At 56.1% G+C, this 17,263-nt stretch overlaps 1 protein-coding gene across 1 annotated transcript in view; it reads left to right on the top strand.

Moving 5' to 3' along the window:
• Positions 1 to 3,594: 3,594 nt before the first annotated feature.
• The window catches only part of VIPR2 (vasoactive intestinal peptide receptor 2), a 66,958-nt gene continuing 53,289 nt past the window's right edge, over positions 3,595 to 17,263 (top strand). Inside the window, exons 1-2 of the mRNA XM_043873035.1 lie at positions 3,595 to 3,811; positions 6,567 to 6,666. Coding sequence (XP_043728970.1) covers positions 3,749 to 3,811; positions 6,567 to 6,666 — 163 coding nt within the window. The 5' untranslated portion in view covers positions 3,595 to 3,748. The remainder of the gene's footprint in view (positions 3,812 to 6,566; positions 6,667 to 17,263) is intronic.

The raw sequence follows: 17,263 nt of genomic DNA, 5'->3' as shown, positions 1-17,263 counted from the left end.
ACAGAGTGTGTGACCCCGGGGCCCCTAAGTCCCAGCTCCGGGCCCACCTGCGGGCTGAGCCGCAGTAGGGCCCGAGGGAGGCATTCTCAGGGGCGAGGGGCCCGGGTCTCCGCACTCACTTCTCCAGGACGGAGCGGGGAGCGCTTCCGCACCGCAAACCCAGTGGAGCTCAGCCCGCGTCCTCCGCAGGGGCAGGCCGGCTCTGAGTCTGGCCGCCCGCCCGCCCGCAGAGTCCCGGGAGGACGCTGTCCTGGCAGCCGCTGCTTCCCCGTTTGGCAAAGCGCAGGATGGGCTTGTGTCCTCATTAGCCTGAGGAGGACCATCTGAGAGTCTCCTCCCCGAGAGGACCGTCTGGGGAGGGAGGCTGATCCCATCCAAAGGACCGCCTCTGGGAGCAGCAGGAGTCCTGAGAGGCTCCTTCCGTGCCCGTGCCGAGGGGGGCGCCGGTCAGGAGGGGCTTCAGCTCTGCCAGGAAGTGGGACTGCCTGACCCTCCTCCCGCCCTCTGAGCCTGGGGGACCCCCAAGCCTCGAAAAGGGCAGAGGTGAAGCCGGAAAGGAAAGACGCCCCGGCCCTACCCGCTGCTGCCCAGCGCTCTGTCTGCAGTCGGGCCCTCCTCGGACTCATCCTCCCTGCCGCCCGACCTTAGGCTCAGAGCTGCCGGAGAGACCTTTGAACCTGAGGGAAGTGGGGCGCTTTGCCATCCGAGTGCTGGGCTTCTTCATGGCTGGAAAGGAGAGCATCACCAGCAGAAGGCCCAGGACTGCTGGCCGCGTGCAGGGCTGCAGTTAAGGGAGCTTTGCCCTAATTCATCCCCCTCATGGGGCAGGTCACTTATGGTTGAAAATAGGAGAGGCTGGAAACCACCCGGGGCAAATGAGCAGGTCAAGCAGGTCCCTGACCTGTCCTGAGGCCCAAGCGCAGACTGCCCACATTGGCCTGGGCGGCACAGAGCCCAGAGTGGGGTCGCAGGGGCACTCCCCCAGGGCAGCACGTCTCGTCTGTATACTTGAAAAATGTCTGTGAAAGCTTTCCAGGGCTGGTATTTGGTTTTATCTTCACCATCATTTTCAGAAGTAGGCTGAGCACATCTTAGGAATTCCACCACAAAGTCTGGGAATCTAACTCAATCTGACGTTAGAAGCACTTGTGGGGCACCCACTCTGTGCCGCATGGCAGCCAGGGTGCTATGGCACCCAGGGGCCAGGATGCTCTGCGCCTACAGGAACCTGCTTCCAGGAAACCAGGAGGCATGCGCCAGGGTCCAAGCTTCGGAGGGTGCTCCCTGCCACCTCAATCCCCCAGTCACAGAGACTTCCAGTGACAGCATCTTTGACTCCCCCGGCTTTTTTAGCAGGAGGAAGAAGTAAACTTTTTACTGAAGTCTAGTCTCCCAGCTTTCAAAGGACGCAAAAAGAGGGACACAGGTGACCGCTACGTTTCTTTGTAGGTTCGAGTTAAACGTGCACCTGGGGGTGGGGGCATGTCCCCTCCCCCCATGCAGATCTAGAGGGAACAGAAGGACCGGGCGGCCTCAGAGTCACGTGGTTGCGAAGCTTCTATCCCCCTTTGAACACAGTGTAAGGTAACAGCATGGCATGTATTTCTGAAACAATTTCACTTGCTCCTGATTGCAAAGGCCTGCAGCTTCCCTCACTGAATAAATAGGTTTCCAGGCTTCTGGCATGCGGGGCCAGCACACCAGGAGCCAGCCAGCTTCCACCAACGGACAAAGCTCAGCCTGGACACCCAGGGATGCAGCAGAGTGGGAGTGGTGACAGGCAGGGAGGCAGGAGGGCAGGGAAGGCAACTGAAAAGTGTCTCACCAGCTCGGCTCCTCCTGGGGCCTCGGAACTCAGGTGAGCAGGTGCCAGGGCGCACGTGGTCCCGGTCAGGAGAAGCCCAGGAGCGGGAGGCATGGGTTAGGTCCTGGAGACCAGGGCTGGAGCAGGGACCCAGGCTTCTGCAGGCATCAACACAACTGTGCCAGGGGGCTGCCACGCCTTGGGGCGCCAGTGCCAGGGCTCTAGAGCCGGGACCACCCACCCCACCGCATCAGACACCCACAGAGGAGCCCCTCTCCCCACCAGCCGCCAGGACACACAGATCCTCCCTGCAAGGGGAAGTGGAAAAATTCCTGAAAGAAGGGACATTCACCCAGAAGAAACAGAGTAACCTTCAACTGACACATATAAGTACCACCCATCCCAACATCAATTTTGAATAACAGCCAGTCAGAATATAAAGAAACTTGTGCTGTGCATTCGCAATGTGTTAACATTTTCAGTCCTGTATGAATCAGGAGTGAAGACTGTTCTTCAGGCCCTCAGGCCTCCCACGGTGACCCTCTTCCTTACACAACCCTGGCCCTCAGGCTTCTGCCCAGGCGCTCCAGTGGAGATGCCTGCCCCACCATCCTGTCTCTCACTCTCTTTCATTTACACATTCACTTCTCTGGGCCCCTCCTCCTCCCATTTGTCTGCATCTTGTGCTTATCACAGCTTTTCTCCACATCACATTCCCCCGTCTCTGGACCACAAACTCCTACAGAGGGAGACGCTGTCTTGCCTGCACCTGAGGCAGCTAATGTTTACAGCATGGTATTTACATTCGGATAAATGGTCTACATTCTCGGCAACCCTCCAGGTGAGGGGCTGGTGTCAGCTTTCTCATTTACAAGGGCACTTGGCCCAAAGTTCACGGCTTGTCCAGCTTCAAATAGTGAGTAAAAGAAATGTCTGTCAAATTGGATCCAGAATGGTTAAGTTTCCAGATCCCAAGCTGCATACCCCGAGTCCAGAGCCTGTCTCTACTACTGATCCCCCCAGACAGAAGAACAGATGGTAGGTGATAATGACCAACAGACGACAGACTGAGAGATCCATAGATGATAGGCCGAGGACAGAAATACAGATGAAAATTCCCGGCTTCATTTTTCATTTCTAGCGCTTTTCCATTTGCTGAGTAACAACCAGCTCTTAGTCTCGGCTGCTCCTTGCAAAGTTCTGAGGCAGGTGCGGGGTCTCAGGCCCGGGCAGCCCCTGCCCAGCGCCCAGCTCTGCTGCCCGGAGCAGCTGCGCGGTGTGGGGGGAGACAATGACCTGCCCAGCTTGACGCGGGTCTGCCCCCATCGGGATGCCCTCCAAGTGCCTTCGGATTTTTCAGTTGCCCCAACCGACCCACTTGCCCTTTCTGCCAATTTCTCGGGGGTCTTTAGTTTAACACGGAGGACACAGTAGGTGCAAAGGCCGGGAGCCCGGGTCTCCGATAAGGTGGGTCGCTCCAGAGTCGCTCTCCCCTGGCGTTCCCGCTGGCAGCTGGGCCGCGCAGGGAGCCCACTTGTGCGCACCCGTCACCCGCGGCTTGAAGGCGGGGGAGGGAGCGAAGGATGGGGGTCGCCAGGGAGGGACCAGGGGCGCGGGGAAGGGGGTACAAGCGGCTGGAGGCGGACCGCCGAAGGGAGTGATGGTGGCGGGGGGCAGTTGCGGGACGTGGGGCGGAGACCCAGGCGGCGAAGCCAGCGCGAGGGGAGGGAAGAGACGGAGAGGCGGGGGCGGGGGGCGCGGGGTGGGGACGGAGTCGGGGGAGGGCGCGGGGGCGGAGCCGGGGCGCAGTGCTCAACCTCCGCCGACCGCCGACCCGGAGACGGCTGCCGGGCTCCGCGCACCGACCTCGGAGCTGGGAGCCGACCCCGGGGCCGCGTCGCTGCGCACGGGCGGCCCGGCCCATGTCCGCGCAGCGGAGCCGGGATGAGGGCGCCCGCGCTGCTGCCGCCCGCGCTGCTGACCTGCTGCGGCTGGCTGCTCGCCCCGGTGAGTGCGCTCGGACCCGCGCCCTCACGACCTGCGGCGCCGACCCTCCCTGGAGGGAGCGCCCCGGGCTCCCGGCTTGACTGCGCCTCCGGGTCCCGCGCGGGGCTGGGCCGAGGCGCGGGGATCTGGGCTGGTCCCGGGGCGCGGGGATCGGGGCTGGTCCCGGGGCTCCACCCGCCCTCCGAGCTCGCTGGACGGAGCAGGCCTGCCGGGGACTCTGGACTCACCCGCAGAGCGCGAAGAACCGAAGCCCCACCCCGGCCCGGTGTAAGACCCGGCCGGGAAGGTGCGTTCGCTCGGTCTGCCCCGCCGTCCCGGGTTTGCTGGGAACAGACCCCAGTGCCTTGCTCGACGTCCTTCCTGGCGGAGCAGGCACGGGGCCGTGGCGCCCCCTCTGGAGTTGGGGACTGGGCTGCGGTCACCTGCGCAGGCTTCTCCCTTCAGAGGGAAATTGGAGTTTGCCTTATTAAATACTTCCCTTTCCACCTGCTAGTTCCGGTTACGTTTTTTGTTTGTTTTAGTGTGTGTCAGGGAGACGTGATGTGGCTAAACAAAGTTTCCTTTTGGAAATAGCCTGCTTTGATTTTGTTACCATTATTTAAGCGCACCGGAGGAGGTCATATGCTGAGTGGAAGTTTGTTGAATGAATGCATTTATAGATTATTTAACTCTCGACAATTCTTCCTCTTATGTGAAGACCCTTAAACCGTAAGCCCGGTTTCCTGCTTCCCTCCCGCAGCCTGGAGCCAGTTTGGGTGTGCGCCCTTACGCACTTTACACCGCGGCCAGATCACCGTCTCTATTGACTCATAGCCCCTCTTAAGGTTGCGAAGCCAGGGATGGAGCTATTTAGGGAAAGTCGTCCGTGCTGAGGGTGTTTCCCCTATGCACCTAGCCCACACCTCAGCGGCGCCAACCCCTCCTCAGAGTGAAGGCGAACTGTGCTTTCCTCCCTCAGAGGAATGCTGTGGGGATGAGAGCCTGCCTGCTAATTTCAGTGCGTGAAAGACCTACAGGAATTGTTAAGCTTAATGCTGCTTTAACTTATAGGGTATCCCAAAATAAGGCATCACTGTGCATATTCCAAGAATGTCTGGTATTATGATGTCTTTTAGTACTTTATCAAAAATCCATTTTTTAAGTCAATACAATTTTCCTAATTCTGACATTTAAGTTATTGACTTGTTAATGTATGAAAAATACAACCTGGTTGAAACCAGGAGCTTGTACAGTGGTGGTTGCCCTGTGATGAGCCATGGGAGAAAAAAAAAAAAGACCAAACTTCACATCTTTTTTTTTTAATGAGGGTAAATGTGGCAAAAGCATTCAGCATTAAGTTTCTGCTCTTAACACTGTTGTGTACATGCTCAGCTGTGTCCCACTCTTTGTGGCTCTGTGGACTCTAGACCACCAGGCTCCTCTGTCCCTGGGGTTTCCCAGGCATTCTTGGAAACCTGGGATGGGAGTGGGTTGCCGCTTCCTCCTTCAGGGGATCTTCCAAACCCAGGGATGGAACCCGAGTCTCCTGCATCTCCTGCCTTGGCAGGCAGATTCTTTGCCACTGAGCCACCTGGGAAGCCCCTTAACACTGTTGGGAAATGTTATTTCTGGTTAGAATTCTATTGACTTATTTCAGTGGTAGGATAACTAAACATGTGAGCATGTATGCTAAGTCGTTCAGTCATGTCTGACTCTGCAGCCCTATTGACTGCAGCCCGCCAGGCTCCTCTGTCCATGGGGATTCTCCAGGCAAGAATACTGGAGTGGGTTGCCATACCCTCCTCCAGAGGATCTTCCTGACCCAGAGACCAAACCTGTCTCCTGCATTGCAGGCAGAGTCTTTACTCCTCAGCCACCAGGGAAGCCCAATTAAATATAGATGGCCATAATATATGCAAGAGCATGATTCTTTTCAGTAAAAACAAAGTTTTGTTCAGACATGAGAGTGGGGGACACAGCTCCAGCCTACCATGTGAGTACTTATCAGGGGTTGGAGATGGTAATAAAGAAAAGAGAATGCTCGGCCTTTGTGAAAATATAGACCAGAGAATATTACCTTCCAAGACTCAAGCGTATTCAGCTTTGTCTTTTGCACACATTGACAGACAGTGTTAATCATATCTTCGTTTCCATCATCAAGCCTGACGCGAAGTCCCCGCTGCCTCGGGGCTGTGACTGCCCCAGGCCTCTCCCTGCTCACCACTCGTCTTTTTGAAAAGTTCGTTCATACCAGATTCCAAAGTTCAGTTTTAAATGTGACCTGCAGCCTCTAAAAATAAAGTTATTTTATTAGGGCTTTCCAGTGAATGCGGAGGCTGGCCTTAGATGAAGCATGCTGGCGTCTGGGGTTGTGTGCAGCCATTAAGAATGGGCTGATGAGTAAACATGTATTTACTTTGATTAAATCAAGGGCTATGAAATGGAGGACTCGAATATTGAAAGATTATTGGATTAAAGAGCTTTATTGCCGCCAAATTAGTACTGACAACATATGATGTATTGTGTTAGTCAGTTTGCTTTCCTGCCCAGAAAAAAAATTATATCAAGTTTCTTATTTGTTTATTAATTCCTTTACAAAGTAAATAGTGAAGCTTTTAAAAAAAAATAACCATGCCAAAATATGAAGGCTATTGCTTTTAAATAAGTGTTAGTTTGGAAGCAGTTTAGAACTGTGAGGTTTAGGGGCTTTTATGTAGAGTTTTTGCTTGCCTTTCCTATTACAGTGGAATTTTCCCTTTCTTTTAACCATGACCAGGTGAGCAGTATTCACCCAGAATGCCGATTTCATCTGGAAATTCAGGAGGAAGAAATGAGATGTGCAGAGCTTGTAAGGACTCAAACAGAAAAACACAAAGGTAAGGCAGATAGATGCTTGGTGACACTCTCCCTGGGATGGACAGTCAGACTTGCAAGCAGCTTGCACCTCGCTCAGAAAACTGCTGTTTACAGTCACTTGTGTCTTTTTTTTTTTTTTTTTTAAGTCTGCTTCCACTGTTTTTCAGTGAATTGCTGGCAAAACTCCTATAGCATTGTGCATGATGGGCAATGGGGTATGTGCGTTGGGAAGGGCAGAGGGGAAGGGGTCCTTCACATAAACCTTTTACCATAATAGTTTCCATGATTTGAGACAATAGCAACAGTTATAAAATAGTTTATGACGGTTGTTACGCTTTGCAAAGGCAACTCCTTTTCCTGTGGAATGACTATCTGATTTCTTGCATTTTAAATCCTTAGTTACATCACAGATGATTTAGATCCAGTTAAGAATGGTGGGAATTTATCAGAAATCGAACAGGGAATTGAAACTTTTGCTTTCTTGAAGAACAGACCAGTTATGAGTACAGTGAGCTTACTGACTTTATTTCTCCCAGAAGCAAAGCTGGGATGATGCACTCCGGCCCTGGGTACCGTCTCCTATTTGTAAACTCTGCAGGTTCTGGGATAACACCCAGATCATAAACAGTGGCAAAAACCTCTTGTCCTTCAGCTTTCTTTTTCTTTGATCTGTGTCATCATTTTATTCTCTTCAAGAAAGAAGTTAAAATCAAAGTACAGCCATGTGTTAAGAGTCTGGTGTCTTGCAGAGGACCACCAGTGGGAAGTCCCAGGTGTGGGTGTTATTCTAGACCAGTACTGCCCAGCAGAAGCAGGATGCAAGCCTTATGGGCAGCTTGAGTTTTCTAGTGGCCATGTTAAAATAAGTGACAAGAAACTTAGGACTTTGACAATGGTTTTATTTATCCAAATATATCCAAATCATTATTTTTCCAACTTGTAATCAATATAAAATATTGATGAGAGATTCTGCTCTTTTTGTATATTGTCTTGGAAACCCAATATGCATTTCTCACTTAAGAGTATATCACAATTTGGACCATACATTTCAGGTATTCACAGGTGGTCTGCACCCAGAGGGGTTCTAAACCGGTTCTAAAATAGCTCTCCGGGGCCCCTTCCTGTCTCCCTGGACCCTGCCCTTCCTCAGCTGAAAAAACGAGGACTCTGGCCCAAGGGCTCCTTCCAGCCTTTGAGATCTGTGGCTGTGTAGTGCACACAGCATCCTGAAAGCCATTCTTCCAAAAGGTCTGGTTGTACTGTCCAGAGGAAGGCAAAACCGGTGGCTCAAACACGGACTCAGGAGCTGTCCTGTAAAAGCCTCGTGTGATCACTAGCCAGCTACCAGAATCCGTGAAGCTGGGTCTTGCCAGTCAGGTCAGCTTCAGGACAAGACAGCTGCCACAGCCACTGGGGTCTGTTCTTTCGGTGAAAATTAAGAGACTCAGGGGAGCTAAACACTGAGAGGAGACATGCCGAAACCCTAGAAGCATCTAGTCAGGGCGGGGAGCAGGTCTGGTCAGCGCAGCACACGGTCCAGGCCTCCCTCGTGGAGAGCGTGGGTGGGTTCCGTCCACTGCATCTGCAGGGGTGACCCTCGGCCTCTGCCCCCTCACGCCGTCATCACTGGACTGTCAGGTTGCTGGACTCCGAGGCTGCTCACATCTGGCGTCCACCCCCTGGCATTGACTGGGGGCAGCTGTGAACAGAACCCCTTCTTCTCATGGGGCATCGGCCAGCATTCAGAGGGCAGGCCGAATGCCTCCAGGTCCCACAGCCCTCACCGTTTCGCTGCCAGGCCCCGACCACAGGCTCTCAATGTGGTCACCAGCAGGTGCTCCCGGCGCGGGAACCGGGGGGGACGCGACCCCTGACTCAGGGGCAGACTGAATTGGAGCCGGTTTATCACCGCAGATAAACCCTCGGCCCCTCCCACCTCGCAGTCACCAGGGCGGCCCCCCTTCCCGCCCCTCGCCGTCCGCTCTGTTTGGGGGTGGCTCCTGAAACACCGGCTAGTGTTTCCTCCTAAACACTCCTCATCTCCCACACTCACCAAGAGCGTGCTGCTAACTAGACGGAGCTGGCCCAGCAGGAGGCAGGGAGCATTCACTCCTGGGAGACGGGCTTTGGCCATGGCTTTCCCTCATGGAGACCCCGCCCAGCTGGCCAGGGTTATTGGGCGTCGGGAGGGGTGCCTGCAGGCCTGTGCCCACGACTCACCCTGCCGGGCGCGGGCCCAGGAGAGCAGGGTGAGGCAGGAGGCGTGGTCCTCAGCCAGCTCTCTTTCATAAAAAGACTTCACCTCTGGTTGGCCCAGGTGGATGGAGCGTGGCCTTAAGCAGTGCGAAGCCTTGTCCTTTAGCGCTTCTCGTTCCAAAGGCTCGAGCCTGTCCCTGGTCCCTGGCCGACAGCTCACGAGTGTGAGCCGGGGCTGTGCAGCTGAGTGGGGTAACATTTGGCCACGGGGCCTTGGGAATGTCCCTCACCCCCTGCTTGTTGCTGTGAAGAAACACGGGCACCAAACCTCAGAAATGCAAACTTGAGGTCCCTGTCGTTCAGTCACTCAGTGGTGTCCGACTCTTTGAGACCCCATGGACTGCAGCGCACCAGGCCTCCCTGTACTTCACCATCTCCCGGAATTTGCTCAAACTCACATCCATTGAGTCGGTGAAAATATTCCAATTCTTAAAAGTTTGCAAGAGTGCTTTTTAAAACATTCTGTGGCAGCAGGCGGACCTGCTGTGCGGATGCTGCCTGAGCTGCCAGGCTGCTCTGCAGGGACCACGGGCCAGGTCGGCCCTGCTCGGAGAGCTGCTCATGGTGCGGAGATGGGCCAGGGTGTTTAACGCACTCCTCGGGGCTCAGCCCTCGCAGGCTCTGCTGTCTGGCTCAGCATTCCTCAGAGGGACCTCACGGGGCCCACTGGATGTGCTGCTGGGAACGTGGACGGCTCGGCCTGTGCAGACTTGGTGTCGGCTCGAGCAGAGAGGACGTGGGCGAGTTAGAGGAGGGCCCTCCCGTTTGGCGTCGGGGGAAGGTGTCACTCGGTCTTTCTGCAATGACAAGCGTTAGTCCTTCTGTGTTTTCTTTATCGAAGGCTCTCATTTCACTGTTAGCTCGAGAGCAAAAACACCTGCCAGAGCGCTCTCACCCTGACTCACGGGAAGAGCCTGCGGGCGGCGCTCTGCCCCCAGAGGAGGGAGGCCGGCCAGGTAGCCTGCCTGGCACCCCCGCTTTCTGCAGAGAGAGGCAGCTTGTGTTCTGAATTCCCATCTTTTCCTTGTTGCTCTTTGAAATGTGTGTGGCTCGAATACCAAGGATATAAATAGTAATGAGTTACCAGAATAAAGATACTACAGATGAGGTAAACCGGGAGCTGAGCGAAGGCCTCCTCTCCGAGTGGGATGAGACGGACTCCAGTATCCACAGTGAACGTCATAGCAGACACAGGGTCTGTAGAAGCTGCGAGAAAGTGGCGTGAGACAGCACCCGGAATGGCAAAAAAAAAAAAAAAACTAGTTTTCAATTCTGGTGAGGTAATTTGTGTAAGTCTAAGAAGGAATCCCTTTTATTACATGTTGGATCTAAAACAAACACAAACAAACCAACACAGAAATGTAGACAAAAACCAATTTCAGTTCTAAACCTCTTTAACGGATTCACTTTGTAAAAAAGAAAAGTTTAGGAGGTATTTAGAGCTTTGTGACTTAATACTGATTCAGCATGAAGACTGACCTAGTCCTGCCCGTGAGGCTCAGGCCACAGACGCCTGGAAAAAAGCTCACAGCCGCTCTGTCCCCGCCCGCACCGCCATCCATGGGGGGCGGCCCTGAGTCAACACTCCTCTCTGCCCGCATCCCCGCCTGTGCCCGCGTCTCCTGGGACCTTCCCTGTGACTTTGCATCATTTTTGCCCTCATTTTGGGAGGGGGGACGGGGCAACTCCACGGTCTGAGCCGTCTCTTGAAGGTTCATGGCTGTGGAGGCTTTGAGGACTAGCAGTAGCTTAAACCAGGGCCCCAGGAGGGGCTGGACTAGCAAACTTCCTGCTTTTGACTTCTCTAAACAAAGGATACTGGGCTGATTTTGATTCACTCATTGAGAGCCATGGCGGGTTTGGGTTTGCGCCCCTTTGAGCTCACGGGCGGTCCTGGCCCATCCTGGGCACCTGCAGAGGGCGCAGGCCCTGGCAGGTTGGCTGTCGGAGGCGGCTGCTCCAGGCAGAGTGGGCTGTGGGTGACATGCTCTCACTCTCATGGGTGCCCTGTATCCTGAGCCCCACGAGCTGCAGAGGAAGGCCCGGGGCGGTGTGTCCTGCCTGAGGAGCATGAGCTGGGGGACCCCGGGGTCACAAGAGATGCGGGTGAGCCCGCCCGTCCTCCGCCCCACAGAAGACGCCCTCTGGTTACGGTGATCAGCCCCAGGGCCCCGCACCGTCTGCCAAGCCCGCTGCCCCGCACTCGTCCTCAGGGAGGGTCTGGAGCAAGGCTGTCCGCGCCCCTCCCGAGGTGCATCCACGCTGTGTGCCCAGCTCAGGGGCGAGTCCCTGCAGGGTGGCCATCCGCGGCCTCAGGCAGCGGCTCCCGCGTGTGCTGCTGGCCCCTCTGCCGCGCGGTCCGCTGTCCCTGCGGCCACAGGTCCTGCCCGGCACGTGGTGTTGCCGCCCTCCTGGGGATGGCCAGGCGCGCCCTGTGGTGTTCCAGGCCGGGCCCCCTCTGCGCTCGCCAGCCTCCCAGCACCAAGGCGCCTGCCACGGGGCCGTCCCATCTGCTGACCCAGAAGCAGTTGTGCAGACCCCAGCTGGTGGGCAGACAGAAGGCCCTAAGAGTCCTCTCTCTGGACAAGGGAGGGAGACATCCACCCAGCAGGCACAGGGCGTCCCGGTCTTGATGCTTGCAGGGGCCCTCAGCCACCTCCCTGAAGTGGGGACATAGGAGAGGACCCCCAGTCTCTCGCCCAAGCTGGCAGCAGAGCCCGGCTCCCTGGACCCTGAGCCCAGCGCTATGTAAAACTGTACTTGGCACCTCAGTGAGAGAGGTGTGCTTCAGACCAGGGTTTTCTTCCCTCCCAAGCCTGCTTCAAAGCTGACGGGCCTTCCCCTGAACCCCCACAGCTGCCTCTGTTCATCTATTATCTGCACCTCTGTTCAGGTGCCCCCTTGGGATGAGGACCCTCCCTGGCCACTCACGGTGACATCTCCCTGCTGGGGTTTGGGGGCAGCGTGTGGCTTTGGTGAGTCCTTCCTGGCTGGCTGTCCTCACTGCGCGCCCGGTTCTCTGCGTGTCCACAGGGGCCATCGGAGGCCGCTGGGGTTCAGCTGCAGGCAGAGACCCACAGTGCAGCCGCTGAACCGGGGCCCAGAGCGCCCCAGACACCTGCCCCTGGACGCCACCCTGGCTGTGAACTGTGAGGGGCTCCCGCAGCCCGAGAACTGACCCTGACAAGTCGCCTCTTCTCCACCCCAGGGAAGGGCTGCTCCCACTTCTCAAGTCATCTGTGGCTTCTCACAGCTCCTTCCTTCCCTTCGAGGAAAGGACTGAGGCTGCTCTGAGCAGACGCAGAGGGTGAGGCCAGGCTGCCCGGGCCTGCTGCCCCGGTGACAAGGACAGCACGCGCCCCCTGCTGTCCCTCTGCTCATGACCCACCCTGCGCAAAGCACCAAAGGTCGCCGGGCAGGTGGCGGGCAGGTGGGGGGGAGGGGTGTCAGGCTTGTTCCCGAGCTTGGAGAGCTGGGCATGCCACAGAAGAGGCCACTTGGCTGGGGACACGGCTGGCCGTGGAGCAAGTGGAGTGAGCGGGTGGAGGGGGGAGGGCAGAGGCGCCCCAAGGCCTGAAGCTGCAGACAGGCGGGGTGAGAGTATCCAGTCCCTCCCTGGGGGGCAGTGGGGACCCCAGAGGCCGGGCAGAGCGAGAGGAAGGGCCGGGAGGAAGGCAGGAGGCCGCCTGCCAGGTGGGGCCGTGCGGGGCCGTGGGCCCCGGAGGCTGGAGGAGTGACCGAGGGCCGGCCCTAAGGGTGTGGCCCAGAGGAGGAGGGCAGGGAGAGGAGGGTCCTGGGCTGCGAGGTCAACAGGATGTGTCCCTGGGCAGCGGCCTGCGGATGTGCGCGAGGCGCCCCCGGCCCCGGCCACGCCCGCAGCCATGCCCGCCTCCCGGGAGGGCGGCCCCCCGGGAGGCTGGTCTGAGTAGCCCGGCGTCCAGCCCCGGGGGCGCGCTCGGCTGAGCGGCTGCCGGCCGTGTGAGGATGTCTTGTCATAACACTGTGAGATGGATGTCCCGGGACCATCCCGGGATGGCGCCCAAGTGCTGCTCGTAAATCCACGGAAGATCGCCCTGGGAGTAACATGGCAGGACTCCCCACGCTCCAGCCGCAGCCCATCAGCTGAGACCGGCCTCCCATGGGACTCGGCTTGGCTCTGCCCACCCGGGAGCTTGTGCGGCACCAATAACACCCCAAGGGCTCAGACATCGGAGGGAAGGTTGTTGAGGATTTGTACAGAGGACGTCGGGTGAAGGTGCGGCGTCTGCACAAGCTTAGCTCTCTACCAGTTCTCCTGGGCTGACCTGCTGCGGGGCCTCGCCAGTCTCCTGATGGTCCGGTCCTGGTGCTGTGGAAGGAGACGCCGGCTCAGGCGGATTTCCACTCAGCCCTCAGGCAGGCAGACCTGCCGGGACACCCACCACAAGCACCACATTTGCTCAGCTCAGCGTGGGGGACATTCTGATGTTTGGGGTTGATTAGATTCAGCATATTTGTTAAATAGCTTCAAAGTGGACTCCTGTACATTTCTTTTAAAAAAAAATCCTTTTGTTCAGTTAACAGCTTTGGTTAGTTCTGCATTTAGAGTCTTTGTTTAGCATTAGTTCAGGTCCCAGAATATGACTCCCAACTGTGGAATTCACCTGAACTGAAATGAAACTTTGCCACTTCCATATTTGAAATTCCAAAGTGATGCGATCAAGACACCGTCTGGTGGCATTGTCCCCCAAAATGGCATTTCCCAGACCTTGGTTCACAGACCTTGCCTCCAACTTACCAAGGTCATTGTAGCACCCTAATTAGACTGAATATTGGGATATCCAGGAGGTGTCTGAAGAATTAGGTCCCCGTAAAACATTCCTTGTAGCCCTCCAAACGCATTTAGAGCTGGAGCATTGTTGTGGAGCCTGGCTTCGCTCCTGTATAAAGTCCAGGCTTCTGCACAGGTGTCCTAGGAAGCAGTGTGGCTCTGGATCATGGTCCACACCCACCGGGTTGTCATCTCACCTCGCCCTGAGCCTGTTCTGTGAGTGCCTACCAAGTCCTGATTGGAGCAGCCCGCTCCCAGCACATGGCTGATTTCACCTGCACTGACATCTCTAGAAGTGCACCTCCCGACATGGGCTGTTATTAGTTCTGGGGGGCTGTCCCCTCAGAAGTCTCCTTTCCTCTCTGCTTCTGCTCTTGGCAAGTGCTATTGTCATCGCCGATCACAGCATTTCTAAAAAGACATTTGGCTCCATGTCCAGCTGAGGGAATGCCTGGAAATAGCGCTCCTTACACCACTGCAAGTATTTGATAACAAAGGGTGTAAATATGTATCCTTAGAACAACAGAAGGAGGCCTCCATCTGGGAGAGTTAGATCATCATTGTTAGTGTTCAGGTTAACTGGGTTCTCTGCAGGACGTTGGGAAACAGGGCATTTGTAGTTGGACACCTGGACAGGCCGCACCGAAGATGCCCAAGGGCGAATCCAAATCTGAAGGAGGGGCTGGCAGGCTGGTGTCTCAGAGTCTCCAGGTCCAGTGCAGGGGTCCCCGGGGATCACGTCACCATCTGCGGGGCTGGGGGTCTGAACCCACTCAGCATCACATCCACTCCCTTGGTGCACGCTAAGACCGCCAGGCGCAGGGGCTGAAACGTGGGGCATTCTGGGCTGCTTCTCCAGGGGTACCTTCTGCGTCTCAGCCTTGCAAACCCCGGGGTGGGAGGCAGACTCTGGGATCCTTCCTGTGCTGTGTGGCCTGAGAGTCCAGGGTGGGAGCGTTCTGAGAGGTGGTCTCAGCAGCAGTCAAGGTGAGGTGGCAGTGAGGATGTGGGGAAGTTTCCGCTGACCATGAGCACAGCCGCCCGGTGAAGGGGCCGGGCTCGATGGGGCTGAGGATGGAGCCTCCGCGGAGCCCCGCTTTGGCCGCAGGCACACAGCAAGTTTGACCGGAGACAGAGGCCCTGCAGATGGCCACTTCTGGCCACACTGTTCTCCGCACCATGGGAGAGGTGGGAGGGTCTGGGCCGCCCCAGCTGCCTCTGTGGCCTCTTTTGAATCCCAGGTGCCTGTTGGCCTGGGGAAGCCTTTTGGGCAGAGTTGTCCCAACCCCGGGGGTCTCAAAGGCTGGCCTGGATTTACCTGCAGAAAGTAGCAAATCACGTGCTCACCGTGCACCCGGAGCAGGGCCCTCGGGTGGCAGGCAGGTGGGAAGCGGCCTGTTCGGTGAATCCGGTCAGAACAGGTGAGCAGGTTCACAGAGAAGCACAAACCCTTTTACTTGGGTTGACCAAGAGTTTCGTTCGAGTTAAAGCTGGCGGTGGGGGCAGGGGGCGGGCAGCTGAATGAACTTTTTGGCCAACCCAATTTAAAAAGGCTTTTTCCCAACTTCAGTTGGTGAGACAGTCCATCAACTTTCAGTTATTTACATTGATAGTAGATGGGGGTCACTGGGAGCCCGAAGCAGATCAGTGGCTCTGAGGGCTAAAATGAAGATAACTCCTTTCTTTAAAACTGTTCAATCAGAGTTTCAGAGCATGGAGGGCCCCCGGCAAACCTCCTGGGTCGGCACAGCCCCCTGCATGGGGGGCTGCCAAGCTGCGTCTGCACAGGGCGGCTGGGGTCCTCCTGTAATGAGGGTGGTTTCACCATCGGCCCAGCCGGCGGTGACCGTATCTGTGCTGCCGCCCCAGCAGTGTTCATCTGGCAGTTTCTCTTTTCCTGCGGGAATGCAGAGTCCTCACCTTCAAGGAATAAAAATAAGTAAGCTACACAAGAGCGGGCCGCACTTTCAGGCTCTGAGACGGGTCTCTGCTCGTGGGCTCAGCGGCAGGTGCACGAGGCCTGGGGCATGGCCTCGCCCCCCGGGGACCCTGGCCGCCTCTCCCCAGCCGGGGCCCAGGATCCCACATTGCCCCGGCTACTCCAGAGCCAGAGCGGGCTCTGCAGGCCAAGGGACTGTGACTTTCCCTACTGTCTTCGTGAGCAGTTTTCCAGCAGCGAGGCTGCCCCTTCTGTGTGACTGAACACCCGTGTAGTCGGGTGTTGCAAAGGAGGCGTTAGGTGGCCAGCACGTGTCAGCACTTCTGCACTTGCTGCGCCGGCTTGTAAAGGACACGTTCCGTGGACGTGTCCACAGAGCCACGGGCCCTGACCCTGGGGCCCTTCTGCCTGCGCCCCCAGACATGAAGCAGCAGATCAGTCTGCTCACAGCGTCCCACATTCCGGTGCGTTTCAGTGCGTCCTTCCAACCCCTGTCTCCTTACAGCAGCTTGGACATGAAGGCTTGAGGAGACTCAGATCAGACCCTCTGGGAAGAGCGGATGCATGTGACGTGTGTGCTCGTGGGGTCCCCACACTGGTGACCGATATGTCCCTCAGTATCCCATTACGCTGTCTAGCCACTTGGGTTTAAGTGGCTTCCAGATCTTGAATGCCAAGTTCTTTTTCCCTGCAGTTGGCTGGTGGTCTTTGGAGCTGCTCATCTTTCCCAGCCTTTCCCCCATCCTGTTCCTGATTCACACTTGAACCAGTCTGTCTCAGGGTCCAAAATGTCAGCTTTTAATGTTCTAAACAATCTTTGCACATATCAATTAGCATTCTCTGTAAAGAAGAGCTTCTCCTCATCATTCGGGAAAGAAGTGCAGTTCCTTCTAGAAGAACAGGAAACAAGTCCAATCACCTGGGGGGCACCTACTAAGGACTTAGTAACTAGAGCTAATCAGACAGTTATGTCATCACTCCTTGTTTGTATCACAAGTAAGTGGATGTTGGAATATTAGGTAGCCATTATAAGTGTGGCACACTGCAGAAAATACAGGAAAAATATGAGACGTATATTGTTGAGAAAGCAAAGAACACAGCACACAGGACATCCTGTTCTTCTGAAAGGAAAGCACATCACGTCTCTGTGTGCATGGCCCACAGAGTATAGGACAATGTGTAGGGTGTTGTAGACGGTGTTTTATAGGGTGTTGTATAGAATGCGATATAAGATGTTGTGTAAGATGTATAGGGTGTTGTATAGGATCTATAGGATGTTGTATAGGACGTTGTAGATGTTGTATAGGACGTTGTATAGGATGATGTGTAGGGTGTTGTATACGATGTTTTATAGGATGTTGTATAGGATATTGTGTAGGATATTGTGTAGGACGATGTATAGGATGTTCTCAGGCCCTGAAGAGAGCAGGAACCAGGTGCCCATGAGCAGCCAGGAAGAGGCCACTCAGAGGGGTGTTTCCCCAACACTCACAGCATGGAAGCAAAGGCGCAGCACCGTTTGGGGAGCAGGTGTCTTTGGGGAGAGTCCGTGGAATACCCTGTGATTTCTGCCCCCCTGTGGAGGGAAGGGAGGCCCCCCCTCCCCGTCCCA

Source organism: Cervus elaphus, chromosome 18, assembly GCF_910594005.1.
Source record: "Cervus elaphus chromosome 18, mCerEla1.1, whole genome shotgun sequence".
NCBI classification, from domain to species: Eukaryota; Metazoa; Chordata; class Mammalia; order Artiodactyla; family Cervidae; genus Cervus; species Cervus elaphus.
The sequence above is the reverse complement of the archived record's forward strand: the minus strand, read 5'-3'. Positions and strand labels throughout refer to the sequence as shown.